Source organism: Salminus brasiliensis, chromosome 10, assembly GCF_030463535.1.
Source record: "Salminus brasiliensis chromosome 10, fSalBra1.hap2, whole genome shotgun sequence".
NCBI lineage: Eukaryota > Metazoa > Chordata > Actinopteri > Characiformes > Bryconidae > Salminus > Salminus brasiliensis.
Window position 1 is genome coordinate 2685388 of NC_132887.1, and position 22911 is coordinate 2708298.

A 22911-nucleotide genomic window follows, 5' to 3' on the forward strand; every position below is an offset into this window, starting at 1 on the left:
CTAGCTGAGGTTTTTCTTGGGTAAATAGCAAAGCACTTTTGTAAGTCGCTCTGCTAGAAGAGCATCTGCTAAATGCCTTAAATATAAATGTAAATGTTAGTCGCTGAATTAAGCAGCAGTTTTGGAAAATCAGTGAACTTTCCCTCTCAGTCGAGATCTGAAATTTGAAGTCCTTTCATATCTTTCCTCAAAATTATGCTTTTACAGGAGGACGAATAAGAATGTTACCAGTTGGATTGAGGGACTGAAGGACAGCAGGACATGCTGCTGCAGTATTTAGAAATATTCAGATTCAGATTTTTGGAGATACGAATTGTAAACATAATTCATTATTATTATTTGATATTATTGTTATCTAAAAACGTAAAAAAATATTTTTTACATTTTGTTCTTGTAATAGTCTAATCAAATGAGATGTCAATCGATGGGGACATGCCAAAATCTGTATCAGGAAGCCAAAATTTATTAATTAATATTAATATTTATTAATTATTTAATTATTTTTTAATTGTATTAATATTTAGTTTATTTATATATATTTATTCTATTAAAAATGATATATACTTATATCACATGCAACATATTGGTGATTTTTCTAACTAAATATCAACCATACTCTGTATTGACAGAAGTAATTGGACAGCTTTAGCATAGGTAATACAGAGTCCACTGTTCTGAGTTTGCATTCTGAGCTTAAAATAAACTACACTATATAGGCAAAAGTATTGGGACACCTGCACATTCAGTGTTTCTTCTGAAATCAAGGCTATTAAAAAGAGTTTCTCCTGCTTTTGTTGGAATAACTGTCTCTACTGTCCAGGGATTACTAGATTATTTGGAGAAGCATTGCTGTGAGGATTTGATTGCACTCAGCAACAAGAGCGTTAGTGAGGTCAGGATGTTGGATGATCGCTGCGCCACCTGCTAATAGGTTCATGATGTTGATGATCTGCTCCGGAGAGTCCTATTCTATCGGCAGTACTTCTTCTCTACAGGGACGTAGAGAAGAGTAGATGATTGCGTTCATTGGAAGGGGTGTCCACAGATATTTGGACACATAGTGGCATCTCTTATATTGTAATATACCTCTCAGCCTCCAACCTGAGGACAGCCAGAAAGAAGACCCTGTCAGTGATGGACCAGTGAGGTGTGATTAACTCTCCATGATAGAGGGCCAGAGAAGCCCCCGACGAGCTGAAACACACACGTACACACAGACTCGCACAATGGGCCCGTCTTTATCCTCAGGTTTGACATTTAGTGCCTCCCTACAGTACACAGCGCAGCAGGTGCGTGCCATTTAAGACAAAAGAGACGCTCTCGCCGCCTTTCATGCTGCAAATGGCTGGTGATGATGGAGCGCGGCGCTGATGGGGCTCACAGAGGAGAGGGTGTTCAGGCTTTTTTTGTTGTCTTACTCGCAATTTAGTTTGTCAGATGCTGTCCGAGGGCGTCCGTTTGTCCTCCCCGCCGCCCGCTGACAGCTCGGCTCGTTCTGTCGTCAGCAGCACGCCCCTTATCCCCTCTCTCATCTCTCCGCTTCCGCAACAGCATAATGACTCACCCATTTCTCTCTGGAGGCCGTGTGTGTGTGTGTGTGTGTGTGTGTGTTCAGCTTTACTGGGGTATAAAATATATATATTATTTTGTTTTATTTAAGTAATGTATCTTTTTTCTTGGTTTCCACTTTCCTCTGTCTTGTTTATTTATTTAGCTTTGTGCCCCACATTAAAGCATCACTTATGCTTGTTTGTTTGTTTGTTTGTTGTCTACTCATATCTTTTACTCTATTCTTTTTAATGAACATCTTTTTGTCTGTTTATTTATTTGTTTATGTATCTTTTATCCCCCCTTAAATGATCTGTGTATTGTTCATTTTTGTTTATTTGTTTGTTTTTCTGTTTTTGTTTGTTTGTTTTTGCCTCCCCAAACTATTTTTAGTGATCATTCCTTGTTATTTATTTATTTATTTTGTTTGTAATTTTATTTTTTATTTATTGATTGATCTTTTTTGTTTTCCTATCTTTCTTGTTTGTTTATTAATTTGTTTGTTTGTTTATTGAGCCTCTTTAAATGAGCACTTCTATTTATCTGTTTTTGTTAGTTTTTTATTTATATCTTTCACCCCTTCGTAAATGATCACCTCTATGTGTGTATTGTTTCTGTTTGTTTGTTATTTGTATTTGTTTCCCCCCCAAACAATTTTGGTGATCATTTCTTGTTAGTTTTTTGTTGTTGTTGTTATTTATTTTGTTTTTCTTTATTGAATTCATTTATCTTTATTTATTTGTGTTTTCTTTCTATTTTAAATTATCAATTTTTATTATTGTTATTTATGTAGTTGTTTTTTTGTTATTTGTCTTTTTGCGTCCCCCACATTTTTATATATATAAAATTCTTTTTTACATTTTTTTTTATTTTGTGGATTTGTTTTGTTTGTTTTCTACTATTTTAAATTGTCTCTTGTTATTTATTTAGTCATTAATCACTTTAACCAACTTTAAATGATCACTCTTCTGTCTTTGTTTGTTTGTTTGTTTGTTTTGTCTTTTTGCATCCCCCACAATTTCTAATGATCACTTCTGTCTATCATCATAATTACTTATTATCATATATATATATATATATATATATGCCCACCCCCAAATTATTACTGGTCCCCCCTTGTTTTCTTTCTCCCTTTTCAATAATCGCTCCCATCCATCTCCAGCATCCTTGAGTATCACTGATAGCAGAGCCGAGCCTCTTAGCTTCCATCCTCCTACTCTTTGGAGCAGATCAACATCATGACCCTATTGGCTCCATGCTGCCTAATAATACCAGGCGTGGACTAGTAGAGGGGTATAAAGCCCCCCAGCATTGAGGAGCTGTGGAGCAGTGGAAGAGCTGTGTTCTCTGGAATGATGGTGGTGGAGCTCCATCCAGTACTTTCGGGATGGTAGGGGTGATGATGATCATCCAAAATCCTGACCTCACTAGCACTCTTGTTGTTAAACGCAATCAAATCCTCACAGCAATGCTTCTCCAAAATCTACTAGAAAGCCTGGATCAACTCTTTTAAATAGCCCTGATTTCAGAAGAAACCATTAAATAAACAGGTGTCCCAATACTTTTGTCAATTTACTGTATATGCGTTTAGCTCCAGTGTAAAACTGAAGAAGCAGACGTCCCACGCTATATGGCTGGTTGACTTCATGTAGGGCCATTTAAGGACATTTTTAAGGGCATTTTGTAAAATGCTGAGTAGGATTGACAGGGCCTGGTTGGGCTCAGAGGAGATCACCGGCCACTGACCGTCCCTTCATGTGGCATTATCACACTGGAGCAGAAACAGAGACGGCCAGAGAGGGAAGAGGAGGAATCTTTGCCTGTGTATTAAAAAGCTGCCCTTTCTCTCGGACGGCTTTATCAAATTGTTGCTGGCATTTGAGTGCAGTGCTGGAGTGGAGCTCTGGCTCCGGGGTGGTTTTAGGGGCAGACACACACTTATAAATCACACAGATTCACTCCATCAGTCTCTGTCTGTCTATCCTGTCTATCAATACTGTTTCATCTGTGACTGATAATCAGATCTGCCTAAATATACACAGTTAGCCAAACCGCCAAAAAGTCTGGAGTCTGATTTAAACCTCAGACGTTTAGTCTGCTCTGATCTTGATGGTTGAAGCTGGTGGTGAAGAAGATCACCATCATGGCCAGATCCAGAGAGCTGTCTGAGGCCTTCAGAAAGAAGGGTGGAGATGCAGAGTGAGAGTCTGGGAAGGGGTTTAAGAAGATCAGCCGCTGTTCCACTGCCCACTAAATCATCTACAAGAGGAACAGCTGACCAACATGGCCAGGTCAGGACGTCCTAGCAGGTACAGCCCAAGAGCAGATGACACTGCAGGACTGTTGGAGGCTTCTTTACTCATCTTGAGGTTCTGCTCTTGGGCTGGTCTTGCTAGGACGTCCTGACCAGGTCATGTTGGTCAGCTGTTCCTCCATTGGCTGATCTCTAACTGTTCTGAGATCTGTTTAAAGCCCTTCCCAGACTCTCACTCTGCATCTCCACCCTTCTTTCTGAAGGCCTCAGAGAGCTCTCTGGATCTGGCCATGATGGTGATCTTCTTCACCACCAGCTTCAACCATCAAGAGCAGACCAGTCGAATACATGAAGATCAAAGATATAGGGTGGGGTGGGATGGTGGGGTGGGGTGGGATGGTGGGGTGGGGTGGGGTGGGGTGGGGTGGGGTGAGGTTGTACATGGCTCTTTCTCCCTATGTGAAGCTTAATAAGCCTTGTGTTTACTCTGTGCAGGTTCATATAGGCTACCTCCCAAACAAGAGAGTGCTGGGTCTCAGCAAACTGGCCAGGTAAGCAAGACCCCAGTGTCCACTGCGCTGTTAGCTGTAGCCTCACTGTAATTAAAGCTCATTAATCAGACTGCGATCACTAACGAAGCTGCTGAACCTCAGCCCATGCTCCATTTGTATATATGTGTGTGTGTGTGTGTGTGTGTGTGTGTGTGTGTGTGTGTGTGTGTGTGTGTGTGTGTGTGTGTTAGTGAATGAGTGGGCAGCAATAAGACGATTATCTCTTATCTCTAAGTGACAAAGAAGAGACTGATCCTATCTGACCCCAATACCCAAGCTTAGCCTTTCTCTTACATTACACACACACAGCACAGTACACCATATACACTGTGTGGACAAAAGTATTGGGACACCTGCATATTCATTGTTTCCTCTAATCAAGGATATTAAAAAGAGTTTCTGCTGCCTCCAGGGAAGAAGACTAGACTTTCTACTAGACTTTAGAGAAGCTGTGCTGGGATTTGATTGCATTCAGCAACACAAGTGTTAGTGAGGATGCTAGTTAGGATTTTGGATGATCTCCAACTTCCTAACTCATTCCAGAAGTACTGGATGGAGCTCCTCCACCATCATTCCAGAGAACACAGCTCTTCCACTGCTCCACAGCTCCTCAATGCTGGGGGGCTTTATTATACTCCTCTAGCCCACACCTGGCATTAGGCAGCATGGAGCCAATAGGGTCATGATGTTGAGTCCTATTCTATTGGCAGTACTTCATTAATGTTATTTAAACTTCATACTGGATATTAATGATATTATAGCTTCATACTGGATATTAATGTTATTAGAAATTCATACTGGATATTAATGTTATTAGAGCTTCATTCTGGATATTAAAGTTATTAGAGCTTCATACTGGATATTAATGTTATTAGAGCTTCATACTGGATATTAATGTTATTAGAGCTTCATACTGGATATTAATGTTATTAGAACTTCATACTGGATATTAATGTTATTAGAGCTTCATTCTGGATATTAAAGTTATTATAACTTCATACTGGATATTAATGTTATTAGAGCTTCAAACTGGATATTAATATTATAACTTCATACTGGAAATTATTATTATTAGAACTTCATACTGGATATTAATGTATCAGTGTACTGCACTGCTGCAACACGATTGACTGGTTAGATAAACCAAACAAAATCTGTGCTGTCAAACAAAATCCTTGTATCTACAAAACAGCAGCTTTACAGGAGAAGGAAGGACCTTCATTTCAGTGGATGCCAATTATTTTTTTTTACATTCAAGTCATTTCGGAGCATTTCAGTTGATCCATTCATCATGCAAATTTAACCCAATATTAAACACAGACACATTCACACAAAAATACTAATTGTGATGGATAGTTTCTTTCATGGGCTTTGCTGTTACAGAATATGTTTATTGCATAGGCACAGATGAAATATCAGTAATTATTATTTGAGATTTTTAATAAACACAGGATTTTTTGAATAACCAGCTTTGTTACAGTTCTTAAACAATACAGTTATAATATAATTAATATTGTTTTATTTCTGCTGCAATTCTTACAGGATTGTGGAGATATACAGCAGGAGATTACAAGGTAAGTTCCTCTGAAAAATAATAAAATAATAATAACAAGAATAGAAGTATCTAAAGATCAAAGTAAAACTAAGATACAGGTAAAATACACAGAGATACACTGAATACACACAATACAGAAAGATGAAAGCACTTTACAGCTGTTGTGTAATGTCCGGCTCCTTTGCTCGTCATGTTTGGAGTCTCAGATCTTTGACTTGCCTGTTCTTCGCTGATTTCAGTCCAGGAGCGGCTGACCAAACAGATTGCCGTGGCCATCACTGAAGCTTTACAGCCAGCTGGAGTCGGAGTGGTCATTGAGGCAACGTATGAACTCTTACACGTATCGCTAATCCCATAGAGACGTTATGGCAGGAACACCAGGGGGAGTGTGTTATCATAAATAACAGTAAATAACTGACTGTGTTCACTGTAACACACAACCTCGAGCAGTCTGAAGCACATTCATAATAGATACTGAATAATCTGTAGTAGATACTAAATATTACATAGTAATTACATAGTAGTAATGGTAACTTATAACTCATATAATACCTTAAATAATTCATAGTAGATACTGAATAATTCATAGTAGATACTAAATAATTGATAGTAAATACTAAATAATTCATTATGGATACTGAATAATTCATAATGTATACTAAATAAATCAGTGTAATTCCGTGAATAATGTATAGTAGATACTGAATAATTGATAGTGACTACTTAGTAATTCATAGTAGATACTGAATAATTCATAGTGGATACTGAATAATTCATAATGGATACTAAATCATTCATAATGAATACTGAATAATTCATAATGGATACTAAATAATTTATAGTAAATATGGAATAATTCATAGTAGATACTGAATAATTCATAGTGGATACGGAATGATTCATAGTGAATACTAAATCATTCATAATGAATACTGAAAAATTCATAATGGATACTAAATAATTTATAGTAAATATGGAATAATTCATAGTAGATACTGAATAATTCATAATGGATACTAAATCATTCATAATGAATACTGAATAATTCATAATGGATACTAAATAATTTATAGTAAATATGGAATAATTCATAGTAGATACTGAATAATTCATAGTAGATACTGAATAATTCATAATGGATACGGAATGATTCATAGTGAATACTGAATAATTCATAGTGGATACTAAATAAGACATAGTAATTCCTTAAATAATTCATAGTAGATACTGAATAATTCATAGTAATTCCTTACCTAAATCCTAATAGATACTGAATGCTGAGTAATTCATAATGAATACTGAATAATTCATAGTGGATACTGAATAAACTAATTACCCTGCAGTTTAAATGTGTATTTAGTAAACAAACTGTTATGTAAATTGACTTTTATATTTTAAAAGTATTTAGAGTGTAAACGTATGTAACTGTTCTATATGTTCAACACTTTAAACAGTTTTGTGAGCATTTGTTTATCCACCCTTCTCTCATAGTCACATGTGCATGGTGATGAGGGGCGTGCAGAAGATGAACAGTAAGACGGTGACCAGCACCATGCTGGGGGTCTTCAGGGAGGACCCCAAAACCCGGGACGAGTTCCTCACCCTCATTCGGAGCTGAGGAGAGACGTGGCGCTAGAATGTCGCTCATACCAGCCGTCCTCCTCCAACACACTCTTACTGAATCCACTGAATCCACTGAGTCATCTCTGAATAATCAGCCTTCACTGCAGGCGCCACTGCCGCGGAGTGTGTTCTCCCACCTTCAGCCGAGCCGACCCACAGACACGGGAGATACCTCAGCTCATCCATCCCACTAGTCTCTTTACATGTATGTGTGTGTGTGTGTGATATTGTGTGTGTTTGTGTTTGTGTGTGTGTGTAGACATATGTGTGAGCGCATGCGTGTATCATAGGAGTTCACGAGGTGCTGTGTGGTTTGTCAAGTGATGGATTTTACAGGATGTGATCTACAGTCTGCAGATGGAAAATCTGAGTCAGCTATAATTTTAGTTTTGGAATCTGAAACCAGGTTTTATTAAGTTGGCAAATTTTCCAGTTTAACCATTTATATTAAAACCAGTATAATCTGATCTGTAGCCATAACGGAATAGGATTACATTGCATTAAAGCCAAAGGAGGCCCAACTAATGCGGGTTTCAGTACAGCGCTGAATGCACTGTAATCAATGCTGTACAGCTGGTGCTTTCAGATGTACAGTACATCCAGCTCTACAGTATGTATGGTATATTTAAATGGACCGTATTCATCTATACAGTGTGTTCAGTACTGTAAAGTGTGTATATACAGCTATACAGTGTATTCTGCTATACAGTATTGAACATATTGTCAAAAATATGATCATATAAAGTATTATCCAATAAATAAACCAATTAAAATGCTAATAAACAACAATTATGGCTCATTGCACAACAATATTACTGTAGTGAAAAGTGAAATTTCACTTTTTTTGCTGATAAATGGATGTTTTCCAATTTACACTACTGTTCAAAAGTTTGGAATTAAAAGCCATAGAAATCGTTTTTATTTCATAAAAAATTACAGCCTATAAAGTGTGAAATAAAGTATTATAAATAGATACCAAAAGATATTTTGAGATATTTTAACAAGTTACTAATAAATAAATTACTGTAATTATGTATATATATATATTTTATCATAATTTTATCCTTTTATTGTCAAGATTTGAGATTTTCAAAACAGAAAAAACAAATTCATTAGAATGTAATGTAAAAAAATATCATTCTGTGGATATTAATGTTGTTAGAACTTCACACAGGATATTAATGTTATTAGAGCTTCATATTGGATATTAATGTTATAGGAAATTCATACTAGATATTAATGTTATAGGAAATGCATACTAGATATCAATGTCAGTAGAGCTTCATACTGGATATTAATGTTATAGGAAATTCATTCTGGATATTAATTTCTATATTCTATTATATCTATTAATTATTTGAGATATATATATATATATATATATATATATAAACAGTTTTGAACTTTTGAACAGTAGACTTTGATGTGAAGTAGTGAAAGGTGTAGCTTGGGTGAGTCTTCTGTGGTGTCTGTCAATCAAATTTCATGCCAATGCATTACTGTAGGTTTCTGTGATCTTACTGCTGTACCTGTGGACTGAAGAACGGCTGCACTGATGAACCGCTCGGTATCGTGCTGTGTGTTGTGTGTTCTAGTGAAGCTCTGGGTTTTTCTCTTTGTGCGGTATTAATGGCCATAGGTGTTGTTTGTGCTCTGTTAGCAGAACCGTTCTTTATTCCTCTGTGGAAAAAGGACCAAAGCTCAGACGTCCAGTTGAGGTCCGAACAACTCAACTGACTGAGAACCTGTGTATTACCATTTTCTATGCTACATATTTAGGGAGTTTATTTATACATGTTCTCTTAGAGCTGTAGGACCTCGGCCTCGCTCTCTCAGCCGGTGTCAGGCTGAACTCTGGGCTGAAAGAAACATGACGTATAACTCAAATATTTATATTCATATAAAAGTTAATTAAAGCATACAGTGGGATTATAGAGACCCCTCTGTACACCTTTCGTTTACATATCTTCATCATTTACTCTGAGATCTCCTCCTACACCTGAGACGCTGTTTGCTTTCTGTGTGTGTTTGAGATACTGTGATAGCGTCTGACTGACAGGACACGGTACAGGACAGTGTTTTATGGATGTGTAATTAGAGACGGGCTGAAGCAACGAGCACTTATCGTTAGAGCCCTGATGTCCATGTGGCCTTCACCAGGACTGCTCTCTGTAGTCCTGCGGATATTTTACAGTATTCACTTACAGAAAGCTGATGTTTGGTCATTTTAATTTAATATGGAAATAAACTATGTTTTAAAAAAGTGCCTCAAAAATGCATTTTTTTTTACTTCATTCTGGATATTTTAAAAAAGTACCAGTCCTAAAGACAGCGGCTGAAACTGAGCTGATTATTTTGGAGGTTACTTTCCATTTATCTCCCATCCGATGTCCAAAATATCATAAATACGATGCTACCCAGTAGACCAATCATCAATCAACCTCATTGCTGGGTCATTTTTGGGGTGGTGGGCTTCAGGGTATGGTAGATACCATGCAGAAGCATATAAAAAAAGAGCTGCCACTACAACTTTAAGTGTCGCTGGTTCGAATCCTCATACTCATAATTTATACTGGATATTAATGTTATTAGAGCTTCATACTGGATATTAATGTTATTAGAACTTTATTCTGGATATTAATGCTATTAGAGATTCATACTGGATATTAATGTTATTAGAACTTTATTCTGGATATTAATGCTATTAGAGATTCATACTGGATATTAATGTTATTAGAACTTCATACCGGATATTAATGTTATTAGAGCTTTATACTGGATATTAATGTTATTAGAGCTTCATACTGGATATTAATGTTATTAGAACTTCATGCTGGATATTAATGTTATTAGAGCTTCATACTGGATATTAATGCTATTAGAGCTTCATACTGGACATTAATGGTATTAGAGCTTCATACTGGATATTAATGTTATTAGAGCTTCATACTGGATATTAATGCTATTAGAACTTCATACTGGACATTAATGTTATTAGAGCTTCATACTGGACATTAATGCTATTAGAACTTCATACTGGATATTAATGTTATTAGAACTTCATACTGGATATTAATGTTATTAGAGCTTCATACTGGATATTAATGATATTAGAGCTTCATACTGGATATTAATGCTATTAGAGCTTCATACTGGATATGAATGTTATTAGAGCTTCATACTGGATATTAATGTTATTAGAACTTCATACTGGATATTAATGTTATTAGAGCTTCATACTGGATATTAATGTTATTAGAGCTTCATACTGGATATTAATGCTATTAGAGCTTCATACTGGATATTAATATTATTAGAGCTTCATACTGGATATTAATGTTATTAGAGCTTCATACTGGACATTAATGTTATTAGAGCTTCATACTGGATATTAATGTTATTAGAGCTTCATACAGACATGACCATGGAATAAATTGGACTTGTTTTTTAATAAGTAGTATTTTCTTATGTATCATTGTCACAGCAATTTATTTCTTTTAGCTTTTTAAACACTTTGGCACAGATTTTGCGCTTAATGCATCTCATTAAACCTTGTGGGGGCAAATAACTCTAGGTTTCATTTAAAAAAAAATAAGTCAAATTAAAATTCAAATCATATCTTGATCTCAGATTGAAAAAAAAAATCTAAAAGTTAAAAAATGAAGTTGTGTTTATCTGACCACAGTCCAGATACCTCCAAAATCAGGGCACTGGAAGATGACTGTAACAGTAAAGATGGTCAGACTATGAGATTTTTGGTAAATCAGTGCTGGAACCACAAATACACACACACACACACACACACACACACACACAAACAGGGATCTTTCATCTTCCCTTTTTTAGCTCCTCCCTCTGGGCCCACATGCTTATTATTAGTGGCTGTGGCTTCTCAGACCTTTACAGGCCTCAGACCACAGTGACTCAGCACTTTCTGCACTCTGACGCTATGAAGCGTCTGATTGGTTTAAACGGAGAGGAGTCTTCCCCGTCACAAACAGCCTGTTACCTGACCCCCCTTTCACTGTAGTGCTGGAGCCCAATTCTGTGTCTAGCATATTTCTGACACACGCCGGAGTAATTACAACAGCTCCGGGTTCGAGTCCGGAACACACGCTGCTGGAGTTCTAAACAGGCTGTCCACCCAGCGGGTCACCCACACACACTATATGGGCTTTGACACATTTCAGTGTAGATTCTGGTTGGTTCCAGCTGAGAGGAGCTGAGAGGAGCTGAGAAAGTGGCGGAATACAAAGGACTGGTCTCCAACCCTGCTCCTGGAGAGCTCAGGGCTCAGGGCCTGATGAACCCCATCTGATCCGACTAGTTCCTGCAATTAGGAGTCCTGAATCTGCAGGACGGTAGCTCCTCAGGAGGAAGAAGCTCCAGATTTACTTAACCTGAGAAGTTGCTCCTGATTGGTTTAAACTGAAAGAACGGTTCTGATTGGTGCTCCTCATTAGATGTTTAGATGCCATCTCCCACACCTGGGAGCAGAGAGGGCGAAGGGTCTTGCTCAAGGGCCCAACAGTGGCAGCTTGCCGAGCCCGGGTATCGAACCCACAACCCTGTCAGCAATCATAGCCCAGAGCTCTGAGACATCACTGCCCCAAACTTAGAGGAACGTTCATGATTGGCTTAAATTGCACCACAAATTGTCTCTGAGACCTACCTTCCCACAAAACGCCAATCCACCCCACCTGATCCATGAAATCATCTGACTGGCTGAATGGGCTGTTAGAGTTGGGCTGGAGTGGAAACTGGCAGGAAGGTAGCTCTTCAGGGTTCTCATACTCTAATCCAACCACCTGATCTACCTTAGGCCTAGGGTCATTGCGATGTTGGAAGGTACACCAGTGCCGCCACCACCATGCTTCACTGTAGGGATGGCATTAGCCAGGTGATGAGTGGTTCGAGAGTCCTCTCACTGTTAGAAGTCTACGTTCCCTGAGGAACTTTTGGAGGTTCTTCAGTTCGAAACCTGGAGAAACTTCTTATGGTGCTTTAAGGAATCTTTAAGAAAAGGTTTTTAGAAGAAAAAGGTTCCTTGAAGGTTCCTCAAAGCACCTTAAGAGGTTCCTCCTCAGTTTCATACTGAAAAAAACTCTTTGGCAAACTCCAAGTGGACTGTCATGTGTCATTTTGCTAAGGAGTGGCTTCCATCTGGCCACTCTACCATAAAGGCGTGATTTGTGGAGGGCTGCCTGGATGGTTGGTCTTCTGAAAGGTTCGCCCATCTCCACAAGGATACGCTGGAGCTCTGTCAGAGCGACCCCTGGATTCTTGCTCACCTCCCAGGTCTAGGAAGAATTTGGTGGTTCCAGACTTCTTGTTCCAAGTGATGGAATGATGGTGGCCGCTGTGCTCTTTGGGAGCTGTACCCTTTCCCTGATCTTTGCCTTAACACAGTCCTGTTTCTGAGGTCTGCAGATAAGTCCTTTGACCCCATGGTTTGGAGATTGCTCTAACATGCACTGCCAACTGTGGGACCTTATTAATATATATGATTTAATATATATAAATATATATATGTTGGCAATGCCCAATCATGTCCGATCAATGGAATTTACCACAGGTGGACTCCAATTCCAAATTGTGGAAACATCTCAGCTCACTTTAAAGGATGTGCACAAACCTCCCAGGGTCAGGACTCGGCAAGCTGCCACTGTTGGGCCCTTGAGCAAGGCCCTTTACCCTCTCTGCTCCCCGGGCGCTGGAGTTGGCTGCCCACCGCTCTGGGTGTGTGTGTACTCACTGCCCCTAACACATGTGTGTGTGTGAGTGTGTGTTCACTACCAGATGGGTTAAATGCGGAGTGTACAGTGTACACTGCACAGTGACAAATATGTGCACATTTACCTTTACCTTTTTTACTACATGTGATGGGGAGGGCTCTAACAAGTGGGCTGGGTAATTGGCTAAAATCTAAAATAGAGGAAAACTGGGTAAAAATAAATATAATTGAATTTATTTGATGATATTTTAGATGCAAATGATCATGTTGGGCAATACAGAATCATTAACTGGAAAATGATAGTTTGACTTATTGAATTTTTTTAATAATTAGTAATTTCATATGTATCATGGTCACAACAATTAGTTGCTTTTAGCTTTGGAAACACTTTGGCACAGATTTTGCACTTAATGCATCTCATTAAACCTTGCGGGGGCAAATAACTCTGGGCTTCATACAATAAATTGTAAAATGTTGATGTTTCAACCATAAAAGTTTTACAACTCAAATCATATATCAGATTAAAAAAAAATCTAAAAGTAAAGTTTTCAGTTTCTGACCACAGTCCAATAAAGGGTAAAGGGTTATACGAGCGATACCATCGAAGAAGACAAATTTGTGGTGTCCATAAGGACCCATTTTAAGAGAGTTGTGAGTGTGAGGAGCCTTTTAACAGTTACTGAAGTGGATGCAGGGCTGGGCGATATGGTTAAAATACAATATCACGATATTTAAAGACACAATATTTATCACAACACATGAGAAAATTACACTGATATTCTCTCTTGTACTGAACACAGAGATTTCTACTCAACATCTGCTGCTCTTCATCTAATGAATCCTTCAGTCTAATTACACTGTTAGTAATGAAACCTGCAGCTGATCAGTGTTTATTAGCACTAACAGTCTCCTCCATATGATTAGAGAAGCTTACTGTGTATCACGATAACCAAATTCATCACAATATGATAAAATATTGTCATATTGCCCAGCTCTGAGTGGATGTAAAGGCTCCTCACACTCAAATCTCTTACAAAAAATCTTCCTTATGGAAACATAAACAGTTCTTCTACAGCATCTCTCAAAGATCCCTTCACCCTTCTGATTCAGGAGAGGGTAATTACTCACAATAACACTTCTGGCCTGTTCTCCCAGTGCTCCCACATGTAGTGCTGAAGCTGCAACACTTAACACAGCATTTATCAGCACCTCCCAGGTCTGGGAAGACTTTGGTGGGCCCAAACTGCGACCATTTAGGACTGATGGCGGCCTGTCGAGTACAAACTCCACCTCCACACGGCTCCTTTTTCAAAAGTTACTCTTTAATACTTTGTCTCTGGTTATTACAAAGATGTCAAGCATTGAACACGGACTCCAGAAAACAATCAATACCAACAACAACAAAAAAAACAACAACCCAAAGGTACAGACTCTCTCACAAACAAACAAACAAACATAAACAAATCCTGGTCAACACACTCGCACGACACACTCGCACTCGCACAGAGAAACGCAAACATCAGAGGCCGAACTGAAATCATTAGCCAGCCCCAGCGCTCGGCCTTCGGCTGGATTCAAACAGACTGAACGTGATATTTGCACCTCCCTCATTTCACCTGCACTCGCTTTGCCTTTATACGGCCCGAAACCCAGAAAACCCAAAAACGCCTTCACCGAGGCTGACCTGTGGCGTAAACAGACGTGGTCAGCTGCCTCAGTATTTCAGTCCTTCTTGAACTGGGAGACTGCAGCGCGTGAAACGTCTCCTCACCGACGTAAAAAGTCAGTTTTAGGTCAAATTACGGCCTTTTTTTGTCATTTTTCTGAAAACATATGTACAAAATTTCACAACACCCCTTTTCACTTCTCCTGCAAACGTATAACACACAGACACGTACAAATATATATATATACATCTGTTTGTTGTAGACAGCTATAGTTCATAACTTCATATCAGCACTGAAAGTACCTAAAGTGTACTGAAGTTTAATCTGACAGAAATAAAAGGCCAAAAATGACCAAAAAAGGCTAAAAAAAGGCCAAAAGAGGACATGCTCCTTAAACAAAACCAAACAAAACTGCACAAAACAAACAGTTTCTGTCGTGTTCATCGTTTTTTTTTGACCCTCAACGCATCCAGCTTTGCTAATAACCACTAAAACTTTTAAATCCATATAAAATCCTTTACATTTCGAGTAAATAATCGAGTCCAAAAAAGGCACTGCCATTTGTTATTCTAAATACAACTTCCCAGCCTGACATGCATTTCTAAAATATAAATTACTTTTTTTTTGCTTTTTCTTTTCATCTTTTTTTCATTAAACATAACAATATTCTTTTAAAATATATATATATATATATGTATATAATATATATATATGTATGTAAGCCTGCAGTCAATACAGGACATCGGCTCTTGAGAATAAACCAGGAGAAGAAGCTCTAATTAAGGACACAGTAAAGCGGTATAGGATACAGTATAGATGCAGGAGGTGAAAGGATTATTCTGGGATAGGACAAAAAAGGCCCGACCTCCAAATCACGCTGGAGTACGGATGTAGCGCGTACACGGTAAACCCTGCTCATCTGTCTTTTTGACCTCTTGGCTGCAGCTCCACACGTTGGGATCCGCTCCCCACCCAGAGTCAGAGTCAGTTTGTATCACAGGCCAAAAGTGAACTGCACTTCATGTCCAAAAGTATTCAGACACCTTCTGAAATCGAGGGTATCAGCTGCAGGTACATTCCGTCTTCTACTCCTCTGGAAAAGCCTTAAAGTAGGTGTTATGTAGGAGGGTTTGATTGCATTCAGCACTAATACCGCTCCAACTCATCCCAACGGTACTGGATGGAGCTCCATCACAGCCCAGTGCTGTCCAATCAGGGCTTTAGGCTCAGCTCCAGAGCTTCGCATTCTATTGGTCAATACTTTTTAACATTGCTATGAGAAGGATTGGTAGCACCTAGCCTTACATGATCAAATCTGGATCACTAATGACACAGTGATGGAGCTCCATCACTCTAGAGAACCTCATAGACCTCCAGTGCTCCGCAATGGGGGGCTTTCTAACCCTCTAGACCACATCTGGGATTGGGCCCAGTGACCTTATTAGGCTCAGCTCCAACCCTTCCCATTCTACAGGCCAGTAGTAACAGCCTGCCATCTTCTGGTAAGACCTTTCAAGTAAATGTTAGTACATCACTGTGTAGAGGATTTGATTGCATTCAGACCTATACGATCAGATCTGGTGCAACTAAGGGTACTGGATGGAGCTCCATCACTCTAGAGAACCTTACAGCCCAAAGCTCTCGAATGAGGGGCTTCATGGCCCTCTAGGCCACACTTGGCATTGGGCATAGTGGCCATAGGAACGGCATTGGAAGATCTGCGTCAGCCTGTTCAGATACTTTTGGACATGATGTGTGTGTTTAGTAATAAAGCTCCGCCCAATTACACACACTTCAAAATAAAGGGTAAAGGGTTATACGAGCGATACCATCGAAGAAGACAAATTTGTGGTGTCCAGAAGGATCCATTTTTAAGAGAGTTGTGAGTGTGAGGAGCCTTTTAACAGTTAATGAAGTGGATGCAGGGCTGGGCGATATGGTAAAAATACGATATCACGATATTTAAAGACACGATATTTATCACAACACACAGAAAATTACACTGATATTCTCTCCTGTACTGAACACAGAGATTTCTACTCAACATCTGCTGCTCTTCATCTAATGAACCCTTCAGTCTAATTACACTGTTAGTAATGAAACCTGCAGCTGATCAGTGTTTATTAGCACTAACAGTCTCCTCACTATGCTTAGAGAAGCTTATTGTGTATCACGATAACCAAATTCATCACGATATGATAAAATATCGTCATATTGCCCAGCTCTAAGTGGATGTAAAGGCTCCTCACACTCAAATACTCACAATAATTACACTTATAATTACTCACAATAACACTTCTGGCCTGTTCTCCCAGTGCTCCCACATGTAGTGCTGAAGCTGCGACACTTAATACAGCATTTATCAGCAATAAACACACCCAGTACTCCACCCACCCCATCACCCCCACTCCCAATCTGCAACCAGCAGGTGCAAAACGCTGTCTTTATGAATGTGGCAGCATCCTCTAGCACCACCTGCTGAGGTGATGACGGCCGAGAACTGGACGCGTAAGGCGAAACAACAGGAATAATAACAGCAACGTCAAAAAAAACAAGCCTTTCCATTTACGGAGGGTGTAGCGTGTTCGGCGTGGAGGCACAGAATCCCACCCTGCACTGTACAACATGCTTTCTGGACGTACGAATCCCCAGAACGAGAAAATAACGATGCCTACAAAATAGAGTTTTGAGAAGATACAGAAGAAAAACAACAAAAATAACTTGATATTTGAGATGTACTTATGGTTACCAGCCATAGCGAGTTAATACATATGGTATCTTAAATAATACACCTAATGAATACAATAACCTCTGTGACAATAATAGAAAACAAAGAAAAAACAAAACAAAACAAACAAACAATACGAATAAATAATCATTTGAATCTGCTAATAGTTTTCATTCAAATGGCAGTGTTGAGTGGCTCTACTTTACACTGTATGTATACGGATCCACCCCACCAGAGCGTCCGCTCACCCGCTCCCCACGTCCCGTTAAAGGCTAATCATACGTAGGAACGCAGTAGACTGGATCAAATCTACCTCCACTGTTACAAAGATGGCTTAAAAGGAAACTCCACCCACTTTTTTTTAGAATTTCAGCTGTTAAAAATCACTGTAAATCAGTAATTCTGCCTGTTTGATTGTAAAATACGCTACTCTACATATACTACACTGCAACAGGAGGCCTGTCAAAGCCTTGGAGCTCGCCCAAGCTCACAAAGTCCATCACATGAACTTGATATTTCTGACCTGTAGTTTCAGTGAAACGGGTGGAGGCAGTGTGTGGAAAGTGACAATGCTGAAATTTGAGGGCAATAGTGGAGATATCAGATATCGGTTTATTCAGAATGTGATTTACCTTCTACCTCATCGGCAGGGTGCAAGGCCTCCAGCCTCCAAGGCCTCCAGCCATGCATCCATGGCCATTCTGAGTCTGGTCCTTTCTTTGGAAGGGCTTTTAGAGGCTTTAACCCCTAGAATTTAAGCTATTGGATGAACAGCTATGAATAAATAAATATCTAATTAGATAATCAGCTGCATACAAGAGCACTGGAGTAGAGTAGACTTCTACAGCGGTTGGTAGATCTCCAGGACCAGGCTGGAGCAGCCCTGATCTATCTAATTGAGCTCTACACCAATCGCTGTAGAAGTCTACTCTACTCCAGTGTATGCAGTTGTATGCAGTTGAATATCTAATTAGGTATTTATTTATTCATAAGCGTTATGAAGGAATAGTAGCCAAACAGCTACAATAGCTCAAATTCTAGGCCAAAAAAAAGCCCTTCCAAAGAAGGGACCAGACTCAGAACGACCATGGAGGCACGGCTGGAGACCTTGGAGACTGGAGGCCTTGCACCCTGCCCTAATTCGGGTCCCCTGAGCGACCCAACGCCATTTGTAGACATTTTTAGGCCGTTGTTAGTCATCAAGTCCAGTCTCCACACTTCACCCTCTGCCCTGAACAACGCTCCACAATAACGGGACGCCCAACCGACGCCTCCAACCTCGGATGTAAACAAACATGGCGGATGACAGGGTCCACACAGGGTCCTCCCGTTCTCGGGAGTCAGTACTACCAAGTACTTGGTGGGGCAGTGGAGGCTCAGCGGTTAGAGGTCCGGGCTATGATTGATGATTGATGGTTGTGGGTTCGATACTCGGGCTCAAGCAAGCTGCCGCTGTTCGGGCCTTTGAGCAAGACCTGGGCGCTGGAGTTGGCTGCCCACCGCTCTGGGTGTGTGTTTCCACTCTGAGTTCGGGCGAGTTCCGCTCAGCTCCGCTCTCATTGGTTGGCAGTCTTTCGGGGGCAGTCTTGCAGGGATGCTACAGGATGCTTATGATTCACGATCGGGGCGTCTCGGCTGCTCTGGGAGAAGATCAGAGGACACTCTCATCATCATTGCGGCTGTCGGGAGGAGCTAATCGGCCTGATTGCGGTGCAGCGTGAGCCAGGCGTTACAGGCAAAGTGTAAGGCACTGTGATTTACCTTGATTTTAGTGTCTCAGCATTGTACATACCCCAGCTGAAGATGTGCTTACTTCAAAAATCGCTAATATAGATAATAAACAAACCTGTTCTATATGTTTTATATGCAATTCTGAAAAACTGGTGGAGTTTCCCTTCAAGTCAGACTGCATATAACCTGCACAGCAATGCATCTCACGTTAAAACAGCCGTCACATGGCGTGCATGAGACAGAGGCATTTTTCATTTCATCTTAGGCAGCTTTTTATGTGTGTGTGTGTGTGTATACATGTGTGTGTATGTGTGTGTGTGTGTGTGTGTAAGGCAGACATAGTCCATGCTTCCCTGTCTCTGTCCCATCTTTTGAAAAAACTCATGTTAACTCAGTATCACTGGGGTCAGGAAACGAGCCCGGTGCCTCTCTGACCCGTCCTTTGGACTACATCGATTCTTCCCCCCCCCGTCCATCTGTCTGTCTGTCTGTCTGTATCTTTGGACGATTTACAGCTTGAGGTGTGGCCGTGCTCGAAGTCCACAGCCCGCGTGTGATTACGTAGTGGGGACGCCCGTGCGGACAGGCGTGGGGTGTTTCCTCGCTCCAGCTGCACGTTACCACCCCGTCACGCCGCTAGCGAGAGGCTATTGCACATATTAGTGTTCACTTTTGATGTTTCAGCAAAGTTCTCACAGCACCAGGTGCAGAACAAACAAGGAGCATATAAAAAAGAATACAAAATTACTCAGAAATAAAACACTATACTGTAAAAACTAAGATTTGTGAAGATTTCGAAGCCCCTTTCCATGCAGAACACAACACAGCCCATGTGATCAAAGCTCACAGAGTGGCAGAGAATACTAACATCAGTCTAACAAGCTTATTTCATCGGAAACCTACAACTTAATGTTAAGACAAAATTTTTAAAAAATTAACGAGCCTCATTTGACTCTTTTTTCACAATCCCAAATGAATCTTGATCTCAGTTCTGAACTAAATGACTCTGTATTCAGGTATTCTCCACTGTTACACGCCTTGTAGCCAGGAGTTTAGCTGCATTTTACAGCATTTGGCCACCAGGTGGAGCTAAACACACAAAAAAAATACAGTTTAAAGGGATGGTTCACTTACAAATTCAATTGGGACACTTGTCTCCCTTACCCAGGCCGAGCTGATCAGTACAGACAGGTTTGAAGTCGGCTTATTCAGTTCTGAGGCTAATTCGCAAGTTATGGAGGTCTACGCCACCCAAAACCGTAGTATATCAGTCTGACACTGTATAGAGACAAACTTCCCTAAACGTCTTGGCTGTCTGACCGCATTTAGGGTAAAGGGGATCAGCAAATAGCCCTAATAGCCGCCTCCTTTAGCCGCCTCCCACTCCAGCATTAAACAGCCTGCTAAACCCCAGCAAAGCCCTCACACAGCATTCACCCTACGGAAGGCCTTCCCTAGCACGGTCCCTTTGATACTACGGGTGTAATATTTTGAGTATGCAAATATAATAATAAGGAAACCACATGACACGAATAATTTAAACAGTGACTTAATTATGGTGAAGACTTACACTGTAAACACTGAGCCTGGGTAGGAGCTGGTTTACTGTGTTAGGGCCCTATTTTAGCAGCTGTGCAGCTTGATTTAGGGGGTGTGTCGGTGTGTCTTTGCTATGGCAACGACGAGAAAAGTTTTGCTCGGCTCAAAACTTTCAAAAGTCATGTACTGAGTCTCTTAATGAATCATGGGTGAGTTTGTTTTGGGCGTAACATGCAGTAATAAACCAATCAGCGTGTCTCTCGCTGTACCCTTTAAGAGCCAGGTGCAGTCAGACTGACCTAGTCAGTAGAGCTCCTGCTGTGTTTTCCGTTGCCGAGATACACAGCAATACTCCAGAAATTGACCTGAACACCCCTCATTTCGAGACCACCGCACCCATCAGCGTAGATATATTCACAAGCAGCGTTGCTGTTTAAGCGACGTAGGCAGGAGGCGTGAAATTGGACTGTTGGCGGGGTGTAAGATAGCAACGAGCATCATGACGATCCTTGTGCAGGGGGTAAGATGGGACCCTTCGGTGATCTATAGTCATATTCATTATTATTTTATTATTTTAAACCTGCTTGTGACCACATTTTACTATTTCTAAGCGTTTTACCCAGTTTGTTAACTGTGCTTTTATGGCATGTTGATGTTTAAAGGGCCCAAGTCCCACAATGTTTACGTCAGCTGAGGTTGTCAACACTTTCCCTGAGGTCATTTATTATGTTAAGCTGAGGCTGCAGGCTGCTATATGTAAATGAGCTCTGATTTGACTGGCTGCCTTGCACCGTGCCTTATTTTAAACGCAGCGCCAGCTGAAACACTCCTTATAACTTCAGTGTGAGTGGGTGGGGCTAAACTGCTGTAGCCTGAATAGGCCTGCAGCAGATATATGTAAGTGCACTGCTTTTTGTGACATCAAAGAAGCAGGTAATTGCAAATGGAGTTAGATAGAACATCAACACACAGTGTTTATACTCTATATTACACAGTTTTAGGAAGAAAATCTTTCAGTTTTCTGTGATATTTGAACATTTTTTGCAGTGCTGTAAATGAAGGTGCTGTTAAGGGCTAAAGCGAGGCGGTTCAGGTTCATTTATAGCTCAGCATGAGGTCCCTATTTTGCACAAGGACATGATTTCTAATGGCAAACAGCCATTAAACAAATGCATCAGTCGAATATTAAAAACTGACTGATATCTGAAGCTGATTTAACACTGATGCCCATGTGGGGCCTCTATGGTTAGCCTAACTGGGAACCGTGAAGCTGTATCCCACAGTCCACAGATTCCACGTTTTGCACATATGAACGCTCACCAGGGTCAGTGATGGGATAACCAGGACGGGTTAAACATGGGGCCCTGTCTGGGTTGTACACTGCACACAGGGTCCACAGGATGGGACCCATGTGAGATTAGCGTGGGTTGTAACAACAGGGCCCAACTGGTTCCCAGTAACAACACATGTACAAACCCACTCAAGGCCCATGCCACCTTGGACCTCACCCACCCATATGAGCCCTGGGCTAATATGACTTAGCACATCAATTGAAAACTGGATTAATTCTGGACCTCAAAGTAGCGAATCTGAAAATGTGCGCCCTTACACTCCAATCAGATCAGAGCATCTCTAAGCATCCCTCGACCTCCTCATTATCTCTACATGTTCTACGTCTAGCCTCTCTATTCACTTGCCTTTGCTGGCGATTCTCCCATAAACACACACACACACACACACATACATACACACATCTGCTGACGCTACACCGCCTCTTACGTCAGCGTCCAATTGCGACATTCCTTTCCCTTCTCTCTCTCCTACACTCCCTCTACCTCTCTCTACCTCACATCCCACGGACCCTCCACTTTTACATCACTTTCCTTTGCCCCTCCCTGCTCCATTTCTTCCCCCCTCTCTCTCTCATTTTCTCATTTTACCCCCTACCTCTCTCCCTCTCTCCCCTGACCTCCGCCTGCCA

General features: G+C 40.4%; 1 protein-coding gene across 1 annotated transcript in view; it reads left to right on the forward strand.

Annotated features, from left to right (window-relative positions):
* The window catches only part of gch1 (GTP cyclohydrolase 1), an 18584-nt gene extending 10081 nt beyond the window's left edge, over positions 1–8503 (forward strand). Inside the window, exons 3-6 of the mRNA XM_072690231.1 lie at positions 4298–4353; positions 5896–5927; positions 6148–6232; positions 7400–8503. Of these exons, the coding sequence (XP_072546332.1) occupies positions 4298–4353; positions 5896–5927; positions 6148–6232; positions 7400–7526 (300 nt within the window). The 3' untranslated portion in view covers positions 7527–8503. The remainder of the gene's footprint in view (positions 1–4297; positions 4354–5895; positions 5928–6147; positions 6233–7399) is intronic.
* Positions 8504–22911: the final 14408 nt, after the last annotated feature.